At 48.3% G+C, this 19,661-nt stretch overlaps 1 protein-coding gene across 3 annotated transcripts in view; it reads left to right on the forward strand.

Annotated features, from left to right (window-relative positions):
* Positions 1–19,366, forward strand: part of POLR1H (RNA polymerase I subunit H) — a 326,787-nt gene extending 307,421 nt beyond the window's left edge. For all 3 annotated transcript variants that reach the window (XM_078669200.1, XM_078669197.1, XM_078669198.1), the window contains one exon: positions 18,906–19,366. In XM_078669200.1, the coding sequence (XP_078525326.1) occupies positions 18,906–18,930 (25 nt within the window). In that variant the 3' untranslated portion in view covers positions 18,931–19,366. The remainder of the gene's footprint in view (positions 1–18,905) is intronic.
* The last annotated feature ends 295 nt before the right edge of the window (positions 19,367–19,661 follow it).

Genomic DNA, 19,661 nt, shown 5'->3' on the forward strand with positions numbered 1-19,661 from the left:
GGGATGATGGACGGAGCGTTTGAACAAATCAAACACTCACCCCCAGTCAATTGATCTGGGTTTAATCCATCACCATTCTTTAGTTCACTCAGCCACCCCAGTTCAGACATGGCTATATGCAAATCAGTCTGACCCTGTGCCTCATGGGAACAGTCCAGCCCGAACTGCCAAGACATGTCTTCCCTGGACCGGGAACAAGCATCCTGGGACCGGTTTCGGATTCATAATCCTCATCAGCCAGGCTATCTTGAATCCAGTGGCCAAGTGAACAAGTGAACAAAGCATCCTGGGACCGGTTTCGGATTCATAATCCTCATCAGCCAGGCTATCTTGAATCCAGTGGCCAAGTGATACTCATGACCGCCAACTCTTAGACTTGATGCTAACGCTTGCATGTAAAGTGATCTTGTGCAAATGGAAAAATACATCAGAGGTGAATTTTAAATATGGCAGGAATGGCTTTCATTTCTGAGGGGTGCTGACAACTCGGCACTGCAATCGGCCACATGGCGCCCTTCCAACAAGAAACTTTGGAAGTTGCTTGATATGTCCTCCTTCCACTTTGACCCACCGTGATGTAGTATTTGTCGCTGTTCCCTCCTGTTACTGCAAAGTTGGTGCCAGACCTCAAGGATGGTAGTTCGAAATGTCGTGTAACTGTATGTATCATTGATTTCTTTTGCAGGTTTTCATATTTTGTTTTTCCCACTGTGTAGTTTTGTCCACAGACGTCTCTTACAAGCACTTTGTGATTTCTTTTAGGTTTTGTATTGTACTTAAGCATTATAATTGTTCTCATCTCTATATAGGAAGACTTTTTGTATTGTTCCTTTTTCTTTCTTTTTTCTTTCTATAAATGAATAAAAATGATTTGAAATAAAAAAAAAAGTTTGTTCAAGTAAGGCTGGCTCTCACTTATCTCCAAGTGTTACTTTCGCCCATGGTTTGTTTGGCGGTTGCAAGCTTTTTAATATCGGCCATCAGATATAGGAAAAGGCTGCCGGCTTTAGTGGCAGTGCGTTTGGTAACTCAATGAGTATTAAATGAGATAAATCCAATACCCACTGGTTATTTATTTACTGCATGTTTGCACCTTGTATTGTCGTACTGTACCTATACCTATTGATGTTTGTGGACTTTGCAAATTGGGGTGAGCTTTTATCTGTTTTATACATCGTATATGCAGAATACAATTTTTAATGTTTTTTAATGATTCATGTACTTATGTTATTGTAATGAACTGTGCTTTTATGACTTTTAGCTGTCGAATAAAGTATCCTTTGACTGACTGACTGACAACAATGAGAATAGCACTGATGATAACAATGGAGCTAGTGCCCATGCCAACAATGAGAATAGCACTGATGATAACAATGGGACTAGTGCTGATGCCAACAATGAGAATAGCACTGATAACCATGAGACTAGTGCCGATGCCAACAATGAGAATAGCACTGATGATAACAATCAGACTAGTGCCGATGCCAACAATTAGAATAGCGCTGATCATACCAATGGGGGAATGAAACAATGGTCTGTGACCAATTCGTCAATAGCATTAAATTCAACTATACAAACTCTGTGTTGTGTTGTGTGATTAACTACAACACTGGTATACAATCCCCTTACAAGTTTTTATACAGAACACACAGAACAAGGAAAAAGGGAAACCGCCCAATTCTACTCAAAATAACACAATTTATTTTGAATTAGTCATAATTTAATCACAGTCAGCATCGGTTGCACGCAAAGGGATAGGAAGTAGTGGGGTAGTAGTGGTGGTGGTGGGTAGTGAAAAGTGCGAATCATAGGTTGAAAGAATGACAGTTAGATACTTTGAAAAATCCTGGTAAGCAGAGACCTGGCAGAGTTGACCTGTCCAGAATAATGATTTCATTTACATGTACTCTGTAAATAGAAATGTGCATTCAATAAATTTTCAAGGTATGACAGATAAAAAGCTGGTACAGGTCTTGTTGGGAAGAGCGTCGACGTTTCGACTCGGCTGACGCAATGAGGGGGGGTTGGAGCCTCAGCTGCGAGTCTTCATCAGGACTGTATGTGGCAACCTATGAGTAGAATACTAAAATTAGATAGTATGATGTGTGTGTGTGAACAATAAGCGAAAGAAAAGGGTCTGAACTGACCTCAACCTGGTGCCAGGTATGTATTCCATCAGTGAAAGTACTGGCCCAAGATCGCCATCGGTGAAAATATTCTTAATGGGTGTGTATTACAACCCGTCTTCTAGTCAATTTGACTGGTATACATTAGCCCACTTCCTAAATGAAGAGAGCAAGGAATTAGTGTCCTGGTGGATGCGATAGGAGCAACATGTTGTTAGGCTATGTTACACACTGTTAGACAACTCGTCGGAAACACGGTAGTGAGCCCTGGTTCTTAGGTAACCCACCTATTCCCAAAGTGCCCCCATTGCAAAACGCCCAAAGCCCTCAACACTTAGGAGTTGGAACACGCCTATCCGATTCTCCATGGATGGCCGGCTATGGAGAACAATTCGATTGAGCCGGGTAGTGCGCCTGTATTAGATGGAGAAGAGGGCACTAAACTAATCTCAAAATGCCCATGTTGGAAGAGAACAAAAGGCCGTCAACAGATAGAGGGCCGTCCTAATTCTAATTCTAGAAGTGGTCATGGGTCAATTACCTTACTCGCGGGGCATCTACAATCTCCGTGCTGCTCGGCAGTTGTGCTGGCAAGGAATGGAAATTGCAAAAAACACAGTTGATGGACAGAATGTAGAACAATGTCATACATTCACCCCAGTACAAGGATCTGGGCCTAAATCCATCGTTTTTTTGCACTCCACACCACCCTGGGTTAGACACTGGCTATATGCAAATCAGCTCTGACCCTGTGCCTCATGGGAACAGTCCAGTCCGAACTACCAAGCCATGTCTTTCCCAGACCGGAATCAAGCATCCAAGGACCGGTTTCTGGCTATCAGCCTTCATCAGCCTGGATAGCTTGACTCCAGTGGTGTGGAGAGCCTGGGACTCACGTCTGAGCATACCCAGCACACAGGGATTTAGGACCAGATCCTTGTACTGGGGTGAATGTATAACATTGTTCTACATTCTGTCCATCAACTGTGTTTTTTGGCAAGGAATGGAAAGCGCGGTTTGCCGAAAGTTAAACGGTCGGCGAACGTGCGTAACGTAATGTGCACGCTGCCGGTGGGGAGTTAATCGAGCCCGGCTCCCAGGACACGCTCATCAGCAGAGATGGAAGAGCAACGATTGTTCAAGAAGGCAATGTCTGGCGTGCAAGGCGATACATACTACAATGGTGGCTCGTAATTACATGATTACTGTGACAATTAAACCAGAAAAATTGTAATAACCACAGTTAGTTGCACAACGAATGTACTTTGTAGTACGGGTCTTATTACACAATCAAGTAACACCAAGAATATACAATGTATTCAGAGTCACAGCAGGTGAATAAAAGGTGGTTAGTATATATACACCTTTCTGGGTAGATAAATTGCACTTAAGTGAATATATACAGTGATTGTGCTAATAAAAAAAAATTCTATACATATATACAAAATATACAGAAATTGTAAAGTGTGAGGACGGTAGGTGCCCCGAACTGTACTCTTAAGCCTAGAGTGTCATGCAGCTAAGGGGCCTGGGAAGGAGACCACATTCGCCAATGTGGCGCCCTAAACCACATTTAGTTGCACTATGAATGTACAAAGTAGTACGGGTCAATTGGCCCAGTAAAGTTACACCATGAATATACAATGTATTCCGAGTCATTTGGCACAATCCAGTACCAGCTGATAAATATGGTTAGCATATGTATACACATTTCTGGGTAGATGAATGGCATTCAAGTGAATATATACAGTGAAGGTCTAATAAGAAAATGCTATACATATATACAACAGTGGTTCCTTACAAATAATAAAGCAGCCTCATTTGCCAAGAGGGAAGCCAAGGGGTTCAAGGCTTATTGTGTACCCGATCACAGGAATTTCCGGGCGGGCTGTTGCTGTAACCTGTTGGATTCGACTCCGGTTAGCAATGTGCTTGTGTAAGACTGAAGAAGGGCCAAGGTTTGGTCAGTCAAAGAACGTCAGGTGGACCACAATCAGGAATATAGGGACGGTTAAGATAGTCCAGTACGATAACCGATAGTAAGGATGCATTACTGCTCAGTCGCGGGTGCTAACCGGAATCAAATGAGGCTGCTTTACTATTAGGCATACATTAAATGTCCTGATGAGATCCGTAGAATGTGTTAAACGGATCGAAACGCAGTCGACAACTATGAGCACCTTACATACATGGAATGATTTATTTGCCCTTTAAAAGTGTGAAGGTGTCAATATTGTTCTGTTTTATAATCAACAAGTTTACAGAACGTTAAGCTCTTGCCTAATCCCTTTTGTTTGTTCCCTTTAATTGTTCCCTGTCCTGATATTTCTTGTGTGATTGACTGGGTACAGGCTTGTGCCCTGTCTTGTATATTGTGTGTTATTCATGCTTTACATTGACTGAAAAGTAAATACCAAGACCTCTGCCCGGCTGGGCATGTCGCTTTCAAATATAGCAACGACTTCGTCTATATTTGTTGATTAAGCATTATTATTTGTAAGGGATCACTGTTAATAATATTGACTCCCAAGGTCCCTTGCCGACTTCTTTGGGTTCCCTTGTTGTTTTAAAAAAATACATATAGATTAATATCGAAGATGGCGACGGAGTGAGACGTGCCTGAGAGTCCCTCTGGCGCCACAAACCACTCTTAGCCTTGTATAGCCTTTCGGGGGGCTTCTCTTCCCCAGCAACCGTGCTACCTAGGTGCCTGAGGCGGCCTGGGGCATCCTGGACTTTCGTCCGCCCAGCTGCGGTCTGCAGAGACAGAGATAGCCGGAGTGGCCGGCCTGGAAGCGGGAGTTCGCGCGGCCTACCTTTGACTGGTTCGGAGAGCGGAGCGGCCCACGAAGCACGACTGCCCGGAACGAGGGGGCTGGAGACCACTGGCCCCTGCTATCAGCAGCGAAGCTCCTGGGACCCAGAGCCTGCAACCTTTGCCCGGGGCTTCGGTGGCGATCTCCGGAGTCGGGGAGTCGCGGAGACGAGGGGCGACCGCCCGGACCTAGTGGAGGCCAACCGGCCGCAGTCCCGGGAAAGAGCGGGGTCTCCCGGCCTGGAGCAGCCTTGACCCGGAGCGGGCAACTCCGGTTGCGACCTGCCTCGAACGCACCAGCGTGGGCCCCGATCGAACCTGTGAGCCTATCCATTGTCCCCTCGTGGCCTCCGAGGTGGCTCCGGCGAGGAGCCGGCGCCCGGGACTGGTGGCGCATGCCCGGCCACACACGCAGGACAGGGCGGGGACTCCGGGCCTGGGAGGGCCTTGGCTGAGTGTGAGCTGCACCGGGGGGCGCTCTGCTGTGGAGGCTCCGGACGATGTTCAAGACTGAGGGGTGAGGCTGTCTCCGGTCCCCTCGCCGCCCCCGAGGCGACTCCTGGGCCGTCCTGCACTGGCGTTTGGGAGTCGTGGGGTGCTGCTACCGACCGCTGGAGGTGCGGGTCGGAGCTCTGGCGGGGTCCACGCTTTGACTCAGGGCTGTGGGGTCTGGGCGGCCTGGCGCCCGATCGAGTTCCTCAGGCCCCTCTCTGCCCCCTGACCTGCATATCGGCTGCTCTGGGGATACCAAGCAATCCGCCTAGGTGGCCCTATGATGACCTGAGGCCCGCCCAGACAGCCGCTGGGAGGCTCGGACGTCCCCTGGAGGTGGAGATCTCCCGGTGTGGCCTGTGGATGGATGCGGCCCCGGGGGGCTGGGGCGCATCGAGGGCCGGCGACCTGCCTGACGGAGCTGCGAGCTGCGGGGGACCCCCTTGATCTAGGTGGGGGCCCCGGGATCGTTTTTGGGAGCTGGATCGGTCTGCTCATCGTGTGGCGACCTCTTCAACGCACCCGGCCTGGATTTGAACCCACCAGCCACGGATCACACGACCTGGCGCCAGAAAGAACGAGGATTGCGCCAAAAATTCTGGCCCGCGCCTATCCACTCCCACACCTGGTCTATCGGACCGACGAGAACGTTGGGATCCTGGGCTATGGGGCGTGCCACGATTCGAGATCTACCCGCATTCCTTCGACAAGGGCTGCAGTGGATGACCAAAGCTCAGGAGACGTGGCTGCACTGCAAAGGATCTTGACCTGCCCCTTCTCATACTTGGACAGTGCAAAGGACCTACACCTGCCCCTTGTTATACTCGGACAGAAAGGATAGGCCTGCGCCTGTCACCCCCAACCTACGGATTCCCCACTAACGCGCTATCTGAGGCCTCCGCCCCTATCTGATCACTTGGACTGGCCCGACTGGCTGCGATGGCCGCACTCTGATCAGCTACAGCTCTGTACTCTGGTACCATATGTACTCTCAAGGCAGACAAGACTTAGCTCTCTTGGGGCCCGAGAACGGATTCACCGGGAGGACTGCCACCACGATATCCGGCTACAGGAACAAGAAGGGTAAATAGACGCTTAGGTGGAGCAACCTCCGGGGCCTGCCCCGTGACCCCAGTGAGTTCCAACGCAGGGAGGGTTTTGGCTTGCTTCTCCTATCCACTTCGGCACCCCGAAGCCACCAACATGACGACCAGAAACCGTAAGGACAAGCCTGGAAAGGATGGAGTCGGGAAGGGCCCGCAGCCGGCGTTGTCCCCTGGCTCTAGCAAGTCACCCCCGCAAGGAGACGACGATGCACCCGCTACCAAAGCCTTCATGATCAAGCTCTTCTCAGCCATCAAGGAGGACATCTCTGAACTCCGCTCTCAGCTGGCATCGGAATTGCGAGACGTGAGAAGAGATGTGGACGGTATCGGAGAGCGGGTGGCGACCCTAGAGGAGCACGACCTAGGCCTTGCAGGAGATGTGCACCAACTCCAGCAAGATGTGATTAGGCTTACAGAACAGAATCTGGATCTTCAGGCCCATGCCGAGGACTTGGAAAACAGGTCACGCCGCAACAACATTAGAATCCGGGCGGTGCCCGGGGAGGGAGAAGGGGGAGACCTGCGAAGCTATGTGGAAGCCCTCTTTCTCAGATCCTGGCGGAGGAAGATCTTAAGGAGATTCGAATGGACAGGGTTCACCGGGTTGGTTTGCCGCGGGGTGCGAGGTCGCCACCCCCTGACATTCTAGTGTGTGTCCACGACTTCCAACTAAAGGAGCGCATATTCAGGAAAGCGAGAGGAATTAACCCCCTGCAATTTTGAGGGCACCATCCTCAGCTGTTTCAGGACCTGGCGGCTTCAACGTTGCAGAAGCGGCGAGACTTCCGTCCAGTAACCACGTTCTTACGAGAACATAATGTGGCCTACTCATGGGGCCACCCTTTTCGCCTCATCTTTCGATGGCAAAACAGGCTGGTCCAGATCAGATCGCTGTCAGCTGCCCGGGATCTCCTGGGCCTGGATGACGCCTCCACGTCCCACGGGGGGAGCCTCCCCAGCGGGGCGTCGATCTCGCTCCCCGGCCTGGCAGAGAGTGGGACGCTCTGCAGCATTGGGGGGTCTGGACCCTTCAGTTAGCCTGCACGAACGGGGAGTGGCGGTTGCTTCAGTAGCATTGGTGACAGAGGCGGCACGCACAGACTCCTCATCGGCGGCATGAGACCCCCGAGATGAAGCTTCAAGGTGGCCGGAGGGACACCTCTTACTCGGGTATCACAAGCGATCTCTGCTCTCTCTGGAGAGACACCCAACCCTAGACTCTGGGGGGGGCAATGCCTGGGTTCACACCCCAGACCTTTACGGTCATATCCCGTTGCCTCCTTTGTGGGCCTTTTCACTGTTGTAGTTCACCTTACCTATATTGCCTTGGGTTCTCTAAGGATTTGGGAGGGGACGGGGAGGGGGGGAGGGGAGGGTGGGTGGGCAGTGGTGGTAGCAGGGAAGTAGGTCTGCATGATTCCTTGTGGAGAGCCTGGACTTGGTACGATGCACTAGGGGTTCTGGAGGGAGGGTTAAGGGTGCTGTTTATCAGATGCGCGAAGTGGTGCCTCCCAGGGACTGTTTTTTCTTGTGTAGCTTACGCTTACGGAGGGGTGCTGGAGGGGGATGGGCGGGACAGGCTGGGATGCGGGGTCCCTGCCAATGTAATGCTGCTGATTGAGCAGGGTGGGGTGCATTGTACCTGATGCCTATCTCCTTGGGAACGTGGAATGTGAAGGGTCTGAACTCCCCCCAGAAACGCCAGAAGGTGTGGAAATATGTACTAGACCATCATTTAGATGTGTTGGGTCTTCAGGAAACCCATCTAGCTCGGAAAGACGAAACCCGCCTCAAAAACAAGCAGCTCCCCCTTATTTATAGATCCTCGGCCTCCACGAAACATAGAGGAGTGGCCCTTTTATTTCGCTCAACCCTACACTTCCAACCTATGGGAGTCCGTAGCGATAAGGAAGGCTGATGGCTCATGGTCAAGTGTGGGCTCCTTGGCAGGGTGTGCACATTCTTGGTCCTGTATGCCCCCAATATGGGTCAAAACGGGTTCCTTCAGGGTCTGCTGCGGGAGGTGGAGGACTTTTTTGAGGGTGCCCTGGTGGTTATGGGAGATTTTAACTTAGTGTGGGATAAGGAATTAGATATCTCTCATCACCAGAGATCCGATGCAGGTCTCTTTTCCGAGGACACACAACGCACCATAGAGGGCCTAGGACTTACCCCCATTCTAGGGATTATACCTTCTTCTCCCATGTCCATCACTCTTACTCCCGACTAGATCATATCTTTTTAAGTCAGTCTTTGAGGGGGAACCTCTGTGAGGGCAAAATATTCCCCCTATCTGTCTCAGATCACAGTTTACTTGCGATTTGCCTAAGTTGGGCGCCGGGAGCGAACGTCCAACGCAAATGGTATTTCCCGACCTCACTGACCCGAGACGAACCATCCTGCAAGGAACTGCGTAAGGCCATACGCGACTTTTTTTATTTCAACCACGAGGAAGACACCTCAATTTTTTATTTATGGGATGCCTTTAATGCAACCATACGGGGCGGCTGCATAGCTCTCAACTCTGCCCTTAATAAGCTGAGACGGGCGGAGAGGGAGGACCTGGAGAGGGAACTCTTCGAGCTTGAGCTGGCACATAAACAAAACCCCTCGAGAAAAACGTTAAGACCACTGACGGCGGTTAGGGGCAAACTCAGAGCTCATTATAATAACAGAGCGGAATTCACCTTACTGAAACTGAGGCGCCTCTCCTATTCCCAGGGGAATAAGGTAGAGAAACACTTGGCCCGCCAACTCAGGGACAAGAGAGAGAAGGAATATATAGGGGGTATTCAGGACCCGACGGGCGCCTTGACGCACCAGGACGAAGCCAAAGCTGGCCTCTTCGGGGACTTCTACGCGGCTCTGTACTCGGCGGACACTCTTGACCCCGAGGAACAAAGTGCTTACCTAGGGACGCACCCGCTCCCCCGCAGTTTCTGCTTATGGCCCCCTTCACCAGGGAAGAGGTTTTAGCGGCCATTAAAGCACTGAAACCCCATAAGGCGCCTGGACCAGATGGCTTCACCGCCCTCTTTTATCAAACCTTCGCCTCGGAGGTGAGTGACTTCTTGGTTCGCCTGTTTAATAGCATGGGGGAGACGGGCGTGACTTCAGGCTCCATGGCGGAAGCAGTGATATCGGTCATCCCTAAATCTGGGAAAGACCCCTCCCGATGCGCATCGTACAGACCTATAGCCATGCTTAACATAGACGCCAAGCTGTATTCCTCCATTATCGCGAATAGACTCCAGGACCTGATGCCAGCCCTCATCCACCCAGACCAATCTGGCTTCATTAAAGGGCGTCAGACTCATGATAACACCAGAAGAGTGATCCACCTCATTGAGAAGGCCAACAGGTTCAAGATTCTAGCGGTCCTGGTGGGCCTTGATGCCGAAAAGCCCTTCGACCGAGTGGATTGGTGCTTCCTATTCCAAACCTTGGCGGCATTTGGCTTCTCGGCTAAATTCCTGTCCATGTTGAAAGCGAACTACAGCAGCCCCCGGTCTAGGGTCACGGTTAATGGTCCCTTATCTGCGTTCTTTCCACACTCAAGAGGCACTAGGTAGGGTTGCCCTCTTTCTCCCCTACTTTTCACCTTGAGCATAGAACCTTTGGCGCTGACCGTGAGGGAGAATCCGGACATTCAGGGACTGCCCTTCACTGGGGAGCAACATAAGATCTCCCTCTTCGCGGACGATGTCCTGCTTTCCCTTTCAGACCCTGCTCACTCTCTCCCCCACGTCCAGGATGCCCTGTCACGCTTTGAGAGGGTGGCAGGTTTTAAGATCAACCACGGTAAGTCCTACATTCTTAACCTCACGCTCCCATCAGCCGAGGTGGACCGCCTCCGACCGCTTTCGCCTCTACCTTGGTCCCTCTCCTCCATAGTGTATTTGGGGGTCCATTTGACCCCCACTATTGGGAAGCTCTATTCCACCAACTTTCCCCCCCTCCTGGCGAGGATTCAGGGCGATCTGGCCCGGTGGAAGCCTGTTTATATCCTGGCTGGGGCGCATTCACGCGTTCAAGATGTCCCTGCTCCCTAAGCTCCTGTATCTCTTCCAAGCCTTACCTATTGTTCTTGAAGGAGACTTCTTCCGACGCATTAAATCATTGATGCTCCGTTTCATCTGGCAGGGTGGTCGTGCACGATTCTCATTTGCCACCCTCCGGCGCCCGAGGAAGGAAGGAGGGGTGGGTCTCCCCGACATGCACCTATACTATAAGGTGGCGCAACTGCGAGTCCTGGTGGAGTGGACCCAGCCTATGTCCGAGAAACATTGGCTGCATATGGACAGAAGTGTAGCGGAGGAGAACGATTTGGGACCTGGTGTGGAAGCCCAAGGGAGATAGACCCAGGAACGCATACATTAGTACGCCCACAGGCACCACCCTGAAAGTCTGGGACTCGGTCTCTGGGGATGAGCACTGGACGACATTCCCATCCCCCTTTACGCCTATACACTTTAATCCGGCCTTTCCTCCGGTTACACGAGAAGGTCCCTTTGACGCCTGGAGATCAGGGGGTTGCCTCGCTCTTACGCACTTGTTTCATGGCTCCGCCCCACTCACTTTTGACAACTGTATGCGTGATTATGCGGTCCAGCGATCGGAGCAATTCCGCCACACCCAGCTGCTCCACTGGGCTCTGTCGCCCTCGGTTAGAGACGCGGCCACCAGGCCGCCTACCCCCTTTGAAGCCTTCCTTTTAAGACCTCCACCATGCGGGGGGTCATACTTTCATTTACGGACTCCTTCTCTCTACCACTATTTATCCTAGACCACGTTACATGGGCCTCTGGGAGGAGCTCCTAGGTCGCAACATCTCGGACGAGGAATGGTCCCATCTGTGGCACGACATAGCGAAACACAACCATTTGGTAGAGCTTAGAGAGGCCCATCTTAAAACGATGGTGGACTGGTATTTATATCCTGCGAAGTTACGAAGGATATTCCCGAATTCTTCTAACAGATGCTGGAGGGTCTGCGGCCTGCTGGGAGACTTCCGCCACATCTGGTGGGACTGCCCTGTCATCCCTCACTATTGGGAAGAGATTCTGTCCCATATCAAGGGAATACTGGGCAACCCGGTCTCGGACTCGTTGTCCCACGTTCTGTTGGGCCTTCGGGACCCGGATCTTGAGCATCAAACTAAGGCTGACAAAAAGATACTCTGGCTGTGTATAGGGGCGGCCAAATTAACCCTGGCAGCGGCATGGAAGAAAAAAGAAGCCCCAGCGATTTCCTTATGGCGTGCGAGACTGTGGAAGTTGTTAAGTATGGAACGCATGGCTGATATCTTCCAGGGTGATTTCAAAAATGTCACATTCCGCTGGGGCCCCCTAGTCCGCTTTCTCTCCAAGGGTTTGCCATCTGCGGTCTGCCCGCCCACGATACGAGCCCTTCGCTTATTCCAAGTATGAATGAGTCCATTCGGATGAATGTGTAAGTACGGTTAGGCTACCACCACTGGGGATGGGGGTGGGATTAGGGGTGGGTAGGGGAGTTCTTTTTTTATTTTTTATTTCTAGTGACACTCGCTACAGTGAGAAGGCGGAGAGATGGACAACCCGGTGAGGTGTTAGGCCTGTCTCATTGCTAATTGGCTCTGCAGTAACACCCACTCCAGTTAGTGGCTCCAATAGTGTTCTGATTCCGCGTCCATGCTGGGACTACAGTTCATTTGCTTTCCTGCAGCTTTGGCCTCCCTCGATCCAGATCTGTGTGCTTATCTTTGACTCCTGCCATCTCTCTTGCCTGATTTCATATGAGCCCCCTGCGTGGGAAGTTGTGCGGGTCTGTCGCATATTTCCTCTGTTTTCCGTTCTACAAATTATTAATAAAAACAACTTTGACAACAAAAAAAATACATATATACAAAACATACAGAAACTGACTAGTGCCGATGCCAACACTGAGAGTAGGACTGATGATAACAATGGGACTAGTGCCGATGCGAACAATGAGAATAGCACTGATGATAACAATGGGACTAGTGCCCATGACAACAATGAGAATAGCACTGATAACCATGGGACTAGTGCCCATGACAACAATGAGAACAGCATGGATGATAACAATGGGACTAGTGCCCATGATAACAGTGAGACTAGCGTACAAAACATACAGAAACTGACTAGTGCCAATGCGAACAATGAGAATAGCACTGATGATCACAATGGCACTAGTGCCGATGCGAACAGTGAGAATAGCACTGATGATAACAATGGAACTAGTGCTGATGGTAACAAGGAGAATAGCACTGATGATACCAATGGAACTAGTGCCCATGACAACAATGAGAATAGCGCTGAGGATACCAATGGGACTAGTGTACATGACAACAATGAGAATAGCGCTGATGATACCAATGTGACTAGTGCTGATGCCAACAATGAGAATAGCACTGATGATACCAATGGGACTAGTGCCCATGCCAACTGTAGGAGAGTAGGGTCTGCTTTCCTATGGTCACCCCACTTTTTGCTTTTTGCTTCACTGGTTTTCGACTTTAATGTAGCTGTGGGCCTGCTAATCAGACCCACAGCCCTGCTGTTCTCTCTCTAAATTTACACCATGTACTTTAGGTACATCACCAATTGGGAATTGGGTCACTCTTGTGAGTCCCTGTACAGTGTACCATCGGTACCCAGGGCATAGGTGCACCCAAGGCCAACCAGGGGCTGCAGCATATCTTTTGCCACCCCTGGCTGGCCATCCAAACTGACACAACTGGCTGATCACTCAGCTGGGGCAAGGTCGTGTAATCACCCCTTGCTTAGATATAGTATTCCTGTATCTAACCTTATATCTAGACACATATACACCTATAAGTCACTCCTATGGCAGGCCTTAACAATCATGAAGGCAGAGTGCTTGGTTTTATGTGAGATGAGGCTCTAGCATGAGCTGAGCCTGTCTGCAGCTTTCGGAACCATGTCCTTATAGCTGTTCTAGGATATAGTCATACCATATACCCTTTTTTTTATTTTTTTTTATAAATCTTCAGTCCTGTGGTATCACGCATCAACCGTGACACTAACGAATTTCAGTACGGTGCTCCGCATCACCGCACTGAAATGCATTGTCACGCGTAGTGGCAGTCTCAGGTGTACTTCAAACGTGTGTTGCAGCTGGCTGCAGGCACTGTCTGTGGTCTGCCTGCGCCGGCGCGCTGCTTCCGTGGTCTTCTTTAGGCAGTAATCCTTGCAAAGCGCCTGCCAGTCCCAGGCTCTGCCTCTTTGCAGCAGTGTATCACCCGCGGCCGCCCTGTAGCGTAGCATTGCGTCAGCCTCCCATACGTCATGTCCGTTCCCAGCTAGCGCTCCGCTGTCATATCCTGCTGACTCCGAGAGCGGGGAGTTTATTCTTCTGGAAGTTGCCCGCAATAATTATGGGGCAGCGCCGTTGATTATATTGCACGTGATGGCCCGGCCTGGGCCACACTCTGCTGTAGGCCATCATAATCATGGCCGCCGCAGCAGTTGCAATTTCGGAGCCGGCAGTGAGAAATTAGTGCCGTGGGTTAAGGACAACCATGACCGACCATGTCGGTTTACAGCGCCGGCTGCCAGGTCAGGGTTCTTTAGGCGCGCAACAAGGACGTCGCCTTCTGCTGGTGCTGCCGCCGATGCTGCAGTGTTTGCGAGACTGGGAAGCTGCCTATATAGGGCAGCGCTACTCGCACCTGATGGTTGCTGTACATGTTAAATTAAGACCATCAACCCACCGTGAATTATCGAGGGAGTGACAGGACGACCGAGGAGGCGGCCAGCCCACCACCACGGTAAACTCATTGCCGTGGCTCCGGGCTCGCATGTTGGACAGTAAGTGCTGCAGCCAGCCGCGCATGTGTATGTTAATTTGGTAATGTGACTATGGCCTCCGCCACATTGGTTACTGATTGCACTCTCTTCAGTGCACTTTGAGCATAATCTGAACTACTTTGTAAATGTACTGCCAATTTCGTTTAAAAAGGATAGGTGGTGGTAAACAGTAGCCGACCTGCCTGCGAGTTTCATTCAATATGCAGCTGTAATGATCATGCCCCTAATCAGTGAGATGTGCGAAGACTCTGTCCCGCTTGTTTACTTTGCTGTAGGGAGCGTGCGGCCCTTCGCCGTGTGTCTGTTGTCCATTGCACAGTAGCTCCCTGTGTAATCGGTTCCCTCTTTCCCTCTGCTTATGCTCCCTGTGTCCAGTCTTGTCACGTCATCCTTTTACTGCTTGCACTTTAGAAAACAAGAGCAGCAAAATATGCACCAGCGCGGAGCAGTGGCTGTCACCATCCACAAGAAGAAATTTGTAATAAGGAGCGACCTGTAGTGGTAGTTGACAAAGGATGGCCACGGCTATTGGTTTATACAAGTTTAATCCAGGTTTAAACCACAACAGGCTGGGTTGACTGATAATACCTTAAATACGAATGTTGCACTTAAGAGAGCAGAGCCCGCCTGTTTAAACCCCCCCCCCGCATTCCTTTTAATAACACCATTGCAAAGCAAGCTTTGCTACGAATGCCTCCGAACCATCGTACATCTAATGTAAATCTAATTCAATGACCTTCATTTCTTTCTCGTGCTCTGCAAGGCACAGTTCCTGTTAGTAACAATTGTTAATAGTTCTAGTCTCGGCGTCGCCTCAACATCCCGTGATTCTGGGCAAATCATTTAATCTCGACGGGCCTGGAAAAAAAGTGGCATCTGTAATGTAGCTGATGGTGCTCATGCAAACAGTGCACCAATTCTGAGTTTGTGCTATACAAAACAAAAGCAAAAAATCAGAGTTTCAGGCACTTTCACCCTTTAAATCAACAAATCTAAATCAGCAAAGGGCAGGTAAACACCAAAGATTCAGTCCTACCAAGTTGTTTTTTCCTGGTCCATGTGTGATGTGGTGCTCAAGTCTTATTATTTTATTTAAATTCTGGGACTTGTAGTCTTGATCACTCCTTTATAAAAACCGGAATAAAAGCCTCAGAATTCGAGGAAAACCCTAGATTGGAATAGATGGATGTGGGAAACTTGGACGCTATGAATATTCTTTCACATTGTTTTAAATCACTTTTATTGCTGGTATTTTGTGCAGCACTTTCAACCATTGTCATGGCACCATGGCGCTATTTTCATCTATGCAGAACTAAAGAGACCATTGTTTAATAATGTGTGTTGCGATTTGGTTCTTTGCTGTTATTAGGTATTTCCTCCACTCTTTAGTTACAATTGGAATGTGTGTAATAGAAATGTGCAGTGGTCTTCACAGGCACATACCATGGTCACATGAACTCTGGTGCCACACAGTGAATGATTCATAGTAATTACCCATATTTTGATCCTGAGCACATATCCCATGTGGTTGTCTCTATCACGATAAATTCGAAATGTCACAAATTTGGCTACAGAATGTCACTCCTGTGTACACACTGAAACTATGGAAATGCCACACATAAGCAAAGTGAAAACTTGGCAGCTATATAATCTTATTCACCATGGCTTCCTAATTTAATTTACATGTAGGAGCATGTCATTCAGCCTAACATTACAGTTTGAGACGTCTCCATTGCACAGTGAGTCACTGTCTGTAGTACAATCAGGTTACAAGGGGATCTGGAGCTTTGCAGCCCTTTTTAGATCTTAGAGATTCTCATTGCTGGAACGGGTGTTATTTCTGATTTTAAAAAATCCCTTGCCTTCGGTGCTTGATTTTGCTAGTGGGAAAGTGTCACTCATAGTCGTTGAAATGTCACTCATAATTCCGCTGAAAATATGAAAATGTCACACATAGCAATCTGAAACCTTGGCAGCTATGCAACTGCATCCCGTCAAAAACACCTGGTGCGCCTTAGTTCAAAGAAAGCACTATACAAGAATAATACAATTCACGGAAAAAGCACAGAAACAGAACATGATGGAAATTGCTAACACTCTTAGGAAACGCAAGTCTAAGTAAAGCATGTGAAATAGAATCATGTACTAAATCGCTGAAGTGCATTACCTTATAGTTTTTAACGTTCATTGTTCGGCAATCAATCTGTGTTGTTGGCATTAATGTTAGGACATGAATATAGGGCCCGACAAAGACCCGGTTCAGCTTCTGTCTTTAATGTCATTTGACAGAGGCCGATCCTCAGAACTACTCAACCGCAAACATACAGCATGCTACATCATCTGTCTTTAAAATCAAAACCTTTCCAGAATGGGGATAAAACAATCTAGAACCATTGCACCAATGAATCTAAATAAATCAAACCTCAATAAGTACCAAATATGTGCACCATATTCTAGACATGCATATTTCTAGCATTTAGTGGTTTTTGAATTTTTCTGATATTCGACAAATCAGGATATTAGGCGCACATATTTCTCCATTTGCGCTGGACAACCTCAAAAGCTGAGGATATTTGGATCAACTTCAACAGGGAGCAAAGGCCCTGTGCACCTTTTGAAACCACTTTGCAGGATACAAATACAGCAGTTCCACTTCTAAAGGAGCCGCCGACCTACAGCCACGTCCTGAGGTGTCTCAGTGGTCGTAGGTCAGCGTGGCCAGGCGTCAGCACCATATACCTAGTACAAGTTTAGCATTAACACTTACCTTCACAAGGGACAAGGTGCCATATCTCACTTATTGCGCTCGCATCGGATCCTGTAATGAATGTTAAAGGATGACACCTATGCCGGTAATGATGTCTGGGGGAACAGCCATAACAACGCGGGGATTACACCGCACTGCCATTACAACGCGGGGATTACAACGAAAGTCGTTCCAACGACTTTCGCTGGAGGGCGCTGTTGGATAGGGAATAGTTTAATTTTCTATCCAACACCTTCTCTACTGTCAACGTGGGCTGGATTTGGAATAGAAAATTAAACTTTTCCACTATCCAGCGCCCTCCAGCGAAAGTCGTTGGAACGACTTTCGTTGTAATCCCCGCGTTGTAATGGCATGCGGGGTAAAAGCCCGCGTTGTATTGACATACAACCTATGACTAGCCTCATGCAGGGAAGCGTCAACAGTGGATATCAGCAGACTCCCTTGACACTGAAGGGCATTAGAAAGGCAAGCTCTGCTTTGTATGCCACTTTACAAAAATGTGATTTCCTCCTGACTTCGGGCTCCGTGTTCAGAATGAGGCGGGATAGGCAGCCAAAACTTAAATGCATAGATTTATTTAGACACACGATCTGAGATGGATGCATTTAATAATTGTTTCAGAACAGATGTAGGGATTTCAGAGTGGCGCAGCCCCACAGCCCTAAAGCAGAAACTACCCCTGCTGCACTGTGAAGCTCGCCGCTCATAACTTGTAGCGTGGTTTGAAAATAGGAATAAAAATACCAAGCTTTACTGCAAGTGCTTTATTAGCAATACGTCGTACCTCTGCTGTACTGGCGCCGGCTTTGGAGTACATCGGAGTTAGGCCACTACAGGGAGGAGCTCAGGTCGTTTCTACAGTTGCCAGGAGCGGTGGGTAAAATACCATGATTGTCTTTTGTAAGAGATTCCTTTAAGGCAATTGGTAGAGAGGATCTCTGGGTAACCCCTGAGGAAGCATGTGTAATTACCCCGAAGAAAACCCGATCCAAACAATTGAAAGACTACAATCTGCGGCTTGTAAGCCAATTGTGTATCACTACAAGCTTGACCTGGGTGTTCTTGAACCATAAATCTTCCTACTGCTTTGAACAGGCTTTGGACGTAATACATCCACCGTTGACAAGGAGGCTCTTCCTCCAATTCAGATATGGCACTCTTCCATTATTTGCAATAACTAACAAGTAGACTGAGGGGTCCTGCTACCTTTGCCCTGGTTGCCATGTGAGGGATGAAACCGAAGCTCAGGTAGTCTTTTTCTGCCCGGCCTATAAGCAGGCCAGGAAAAAATGGATTATACAATTATGCAGGAACCTCGGTATTAGGGAGTACTCTGCCACACTTAGAAATTTAAAATCTGTAATGGATCCACTATTTGTTATTACAATCTCCAAATTCCTTCAGGCAATATGGATTAAACGAGGGCGTCTTTTAGAAATCGATGTTTAACATCATGATTCTTTTACTTACTACTGTTCCTGGAGTGTTTTTGATATTCTTAACATTACGTGCAAGAATTTTCTTAATGTTTTTATACTAATTTATTTTTTTAAATAACTGAGATCTAAAAAATACTCTGCATTAAGCTGTCTGAAAACCATGGGCACTTTTTTGCACTTAAATCTAACATGTACAGTTACAACTGTAAATTATTATAGTGATGTAATTTAAATTGTATATTTTAACCTCTGTACTTTTATGACTTGAAAAGTCGAAATAAAGTTATTATGTAATGTAATGTAATACGTCTTACTTCTGTCTTCACAGGTTCCAAGAGAAGGAGGATTCCTGACGAAACCAGATGAGAGACATATCTGAATGGCACATTCACAGTGAATGTTATCACCCCCACCTCCTTGCATTACCTGCCAAGCGCAGAGAGCAAAACGCTGAATTGGGAGACAACTTTGCAAGGTCTCGGGCCCGAGATTTTGAACATCTCAGCGTTCATCACTGCTAGATTTTGTGACTGTTTTCTCCAATTGGCAGCGTTTGTTAAACCCTCATATTGGCTACTTTTGAATGTGTGTGAATCCAAAATGATAAAAGTAAAGAAACACTCTTCAATGTTTTAAAAGATGAAACAGAATGAGGAAAACGAGAATATTTCTGCTAAGGTTCTTATTTCCTTTGTGAATATATGTTTCAAGGGAGTTGAAATGAAGTTTATGCAGTTGTATTTCTAAACATAGAGCGTGCAATTTCATTAAAAAAAATCTGGTATCTTCCTTTTTCTGTGTATTTTAAAGCAGTTTGGAATTGGATATTTGATTAACTGGCCATCCCACAGTTTAGAAACGGGTCGCTGGAGGAATTCTCTCACTCAATTAGCTCTTAGTCTGTTCTTCTCTAAGCGATCTTTGTACAGACACACTCACATCAGGGTTTAAGTAGATGCAACAGAGAAGAGAAAAACACATTTAAACATTTGTGGCTGAAGCCTTACACCAAGTGGTACCCAGAATCTGTACGTATCGCTGACCTCTTATGCTGTGAAAGACCTGCACACCCAGGAAGTTCGGA

The sequence above is a fragment of the Lissotriton helveticus genome, chromosome 12, assembly GCF_964261635.1.
Source record: "Lissotriton helveticus chromosome 12, aLisHel1.1, whole genome shotgun sequence".
In the NCBI taxonomy this organism is placed as follows: domain Eukaryota; kingdom Metazoa; phylum Chordata; class Amphibia; order Caudata; family Salamandridae; genus Lissotriton; species Lissotriton helveticus.